This window comes from Penaeus japonicus, unplaced genomic scaffold (genome assembly GCF_977035675.1).
Source record: "Penaeus japonicus unplaced genomic scaffold, GWHDUDI00000001_assembly GWHDUDI00000004, whole genome shotgun sequence".
In the NCBI taxonomy this organism is placed as follows: domain Eukaryota; kingdom Metazoa; phylum Arthropoda; class Malacostraca; order Decapoda; family Penaeidae; genus Penaeus; species Penaeus japonicus.
Window position 1 is genome coordinate 11,206,998 of NW_028234406.1, and position 5,000 is coordinate 11,211,997.

At 39.1% G+C, this 5,000-nt stretch overlaps 1 protein-coding gene across 1 annotated transcript in view; it reads left to right on the forward strand.

Annotated features, from left to right (window-relative positions):
- LOC147471921 (uncharacterized) overlaps window positions 1-5,000 on the forward strand; it is a 218,865-nt gene that overhangs the window by 179,342 nt on the left and 34,523 nt on the right. Inside the window, exon 2 of the mRNA XM_086535557.1 lies at window positions 2,521-2,726. Coding sequence (XP_086391683.1) covers window positions 2,521-2,726 — 206 coding nt within the window. The remainder of the gene's footprint in view (window positions 1-2,520; window positions 2,727-5,000) is intronic.

Below are 5,000 nucleotides of genomic sequence, written 5' to 3' on the forward strand. Positions count from 1 at the left end.
TATATATATATCTATATATATATATATATATATATATATTATATATATATATATATACATATATAACAACACACACACACACACACACACACACCACACACACACACAACACACCACACACAACACACACACATATATATATATATATATATATATATATATATATATATATATATATATGTATGTATATATGTATATATATATATATATATATGTATATATATATGTTTGTATATATATATATATATATATATATATATATATAGAGAGAGAGAGAGAGAGAGAGAGAGAGAGAGAGAGAGAGAGAGAGAGAGAGAGAGATGTGTGCATATATATCTGCGTGCGTTGTGTATATATGTATATCGACATACATACACAATATAACCCGTTCAAGCCCCCGACCTCATCCCCGAAGAGAAATGGGACGCCGAGTCAAAATCTCTCACGGGGCAGAGAGAGCACGGGCCAAGGGCGTCCCACTGATGGCGCCGAGGCAGTGATCCGCTTCCGACGGCCGCCCAGCACGTTGGCGACTGCGATGACCCTCGAATTGAGTCCGTGATCACGTGACCTCCTCGGCCCCTCGCAGCCAATGGTCGATATGCTCCCTAATCGTTGTTTATGAAACTTGACTTTCTTTTGTAGGTTTCATTGTTTTGTTTTGTTTTCATTATTTTTTTTTCACGATATTCGGCTATCGTTGAATTAATTATAACCAAACAATAAGGCAATTAGAATACCTAGTTTTCATAATCACTGCATTTACATGATAAATGCAAAACTAAATCCTATTGTCACTTATATACCGTCTTCCAATTCAATTTCCTATAACCTCCTTTTATAGTCGTTATATCCTCGGATCTCCCTTTACATTCGCCAGGTATTAATCACCTAAAAGCCACATCAATTCTGTATCAGTTTAAAGCTTATGTTACTTTCTTCCCGTTTCGTTACACGTATTCCTCTTTCTGTCTCATTCACTTACCTTCTCTTTCGCTCTATCAGTATTATCTTCCTTGCCTCACTTGTGTCTCGCTATCTGTATCTGCACTTATATCCCCTCCCATATAGTGTCTGATTCTTATAGCCTTACTCATATTTTACCTAAGTGTGTAAACGCTATTTCCCTTTCAGCCAGAGCTTGTTAGCCAAAGAATATGTTTCATCATACTTAACCCTTTTTGTCTTTGATATCATTAATAGTGCTGAAAGTTTCTTACCGTCAAGAGAGGTTAGTCACACAAAGCCAGGTCTTTTGGTACAGCCCTTCAGGTCACGGAAAATTCCCGTTTGACTAACCGTCTTCCTATGTCAACAGGAGCTTAGCCAGACTGAACTAATTCTTAATCATCTCCGAGTATTTTTTATGGTGCACTTAATTCATCCTGGACATAGCTTTTCAGTCAAAATCCAGTTCATATCTCCCTCCTCTCTCTTTCACTCCTAGTCCTTGTTATTAAGTCCTCTATATCGAAAACCTCTTTTTCATCTATCCCCCCCCCCAGATCTCAGTATTCGACTTTCTTCATCTCTATTTCCCTAAATATCTTACTCTCTCTCTTTTACTCTTCATTCCACCATGACTCAAACTACCATCTTCCGTGGACTATTTTTCCCCACAAACTAAAAATCCGTAACACTATCAATATTCCCGCAGCATCACTTCATGAAAGATTTATTTTCGTATGTAATAATCTCGCGTCGCATTCTTCTCTTGCTTGTCCACAATTGATGCTTGATGCTCTCTTCTTTCACCTCTTTCTTTCCAGAGATGCTCTTCTTGATTAAACCGTTCGTTCATATTATTGCTAGTTATTTAGTTCTGTGTTTTCCTTTGCTTGGGATCAGATTTAATAGATATTAAATGTCGTTTGCCGAAGAAGAGAAAAGATTTTGCTGTTGGTATTAGTTTACGAGGAAAAGTCACTTGTATTATTATTATTATTGATATCATCATTATTATCCTTATCATTATTATCATCATCACTACTACTACTACTATTGTCATCATCTTCATCCTCGTTATCATCATCATTCATACCATCCTCATTATCCTTCTAATGATTATTAGTAGTGGTAGTTGTGTAATAATAATCATCATTGTCATCATTATGATGATGATTATCATCGTCCTTAGCATTATTATAAACATCTTTTTCATTATTATTATTATCATTATCATCGTCATTATCATCATTATGGCTATCGCAATTGTTGTTATTGTGATTGTTATCATGATTATCATTATTATTATTATTATCATTATCATCTTTCTTCTTCCTTTTCTCCTTATTGTTATTGTTATGACTGTAATTATTTCTTTCCTTATCCTCTCCTTCGCTTACATTACAATGGCTTTCACAACAAGTATGCTTATTACCGTTGCTATAAACATTGTTACTTTACATTCCACTCTAAACAAACAAACGCTATACCACAGCCAATGAGGGCGCTTTCCGCAGCCTCCCTCGTCCCATTCTGACCGCGCCCTCACCCGCCCTGTCCTTCCTTCTCCCGCAGGTGGGGGCGGCATCCGCATCATCGGCGTCAAGGTCCCGAAGGTAATGGTGGTGGGCGAGGAGGGCGACCTCGAGTGCAAGTGGGAGACGGAGAGCGACCAGATGTACTCGATCAAGTGGTATCAAGACGCGCACGAATTCTACCGCTACACAGCCACTTCCGCCGATCCCATTCAGATCTTCGACCCGCCCACGCTTGACGTCGATGTGAGTCTTGGGTGGGCGGGCGTTGGGGCGTCGAATTGGAGTGGTATGGTTACCGGCATGATGTTAGGCGAAATATGCTCCGCCCCCTCTTCAGTGCACCTTCTCGTCTATCCAATCAGGTCGTTTGCATTCACTCGCCTGTCTTGTTTCGAGTGAGAGACGTGATTGTGATTGGTCGTGGATATAAATAGGGGGCGTGGCTAATTTCGCCTGACTTTAAGCCGGTGACTATAGTTATAGGAATATTGTGATAATGAGTGATGAAGATTATATGGGGATGATGGTGGAGAGGATCATGGTTATGTTGAAGATGATGGTTGTTATTAAGGGTTGTCAATTCATTCTACTACAGTCCACAGATGCGCAATCGAGGGCTTGAAGTGAACACACCGTTAAGTAATATGTAGGTTCTTGAATAACGAGCTGGAGCAAAAAATAAAGAAAGGGTCTCATCCCTGGCGTGGAACAACAAAAAATCCTCTGGTTCCAACATTCCACGAATGATATACGGCATACAATATTTATAAAAGAATACACTCTTGTACTACACAGGGTATGCCGCATCACATGAAAGGAACACAACAACAACAACAACATCAACAACAATGGTAACATCATTAAGTACATACTGACATGCAAACAATATAAATAAATGTCTAATGCTACTGACACTTTTACAAGACTATAAATATATCACAGTAACACTTGGTGGTATCATACGACACCCACAATGGTAAATGATGAAGATTATGAATAAAATAATGGAGAAGAATTTAGGTTATTTCAGTGTTATTCATTCTTGTGTAATTTGTATAGAAAAAAAAATCTATAGGTCCACATATCTATAAGAAAAGGATAGAAGGTTTGCTTAGTAAGAATGATGATGGTCATGCTAACTTTAAATCAGACATTAGTGGTCGGTTTTGGTGAAATAATTTTCTGATTATTTTGAACGGAGTTAAAACATTAAGGTCACAGTAAGCGTAGGCTAGAGAGAGAGAGAGAGAGAGAGAGAGAGAGAGAGAGAGAGAGAGAGAGAGAGAGAGAGAGAGAGAGAGAGAGAGAGAGAGAGAGAGAGAGAGAGAGAGAGAGAGAGAGAGAGCGTGTGTGTGTATAAGAGAGAGAGAGATAGAGAGAAAGAGAGAGAGAGAGAGAGAACGTGTGTGTGTGTGTGTGTGTGAGAGAGAGAGAGAGAGAGAGAGAGAGAGAGAGAGAGAGAGAGAGAGAGAGAGAGAGAGAGAGAGAGAGAGAGAGAGAGAGGAAAGAAGGGAGAGAGATTGACAGAGGAAGTAGGAGCAATCATAAAAAGTAGTTTAGTAAACAGGAGCAGAGATCTCGAGGGAGCCGCAACCAGGATCGCCCCACACGGAGCTAAGCAAGCTCACTGTATCACTGGTTCGGATTAAGAGAAAAGAGAGAGGGAGATTAGAGGGGAAAGGGACAGTACAAGCAGATCAAGATTTCTTTGAATAATTGCTATTAGAAAAGCAGCATCCATAACTGTGAAGTCCACTGCCAGGATAGATATGGCAAGTTTGTAGATAACTGTTTATATGTGTGCACTGGTTGGGGGGAAGGGGATGGGGTGTGGGGCTCTGGATAAGTAAAAATAGACAGTAGATATCCAATATATAGCGTTCTTAGGTCTGAAACAAAAAGGCACCTCGATATGAATTTAATCAATTTTCAAATAGAAAGTTCTTGCATCATTTGATTGACGCTGATCATCAAGCATCCATGTTTTTATTTCGCAATGGTTGAAGTCAATAGTACTTTGGTATAAAATTAAAGGATCGACTGAATTCACGTCACCGCTTCGTTATTATTTGAATAATTGAAATCTATCAGTCACTGCAACTCGAAGAATCATAAGAAAGCATCACTAACCCTTTCTAATACATTGTCCATAATGAGATACTGCCTGTGACTATCATTTCACTTGAAATCAGGAATCTATCAGCCGTTCAATTCAATTCAATTTGGCTACTAATTTCCACACAAAAAAATCATACTGTCTCATTATCAATTTCCAAGACTCACGTACACCTGGAAATTGACTCTTAAAAACCGTACAACAGAGTTTCGATTTTTACCCTGGAGAGGGATATAAATTCTTCGACAACATAAACATCATGAAATACGCTTGTAGCCCCTGAAGCCTCGTTCGTTTGCGTAATGAGACTAGCTGGATGTCACTCACTACGCGAACCAAGTGCTACAGTGAAAGGTTGAGCATCCTGACCCAATTAGCCAGGCTCGGTTCGTCACTGCGAT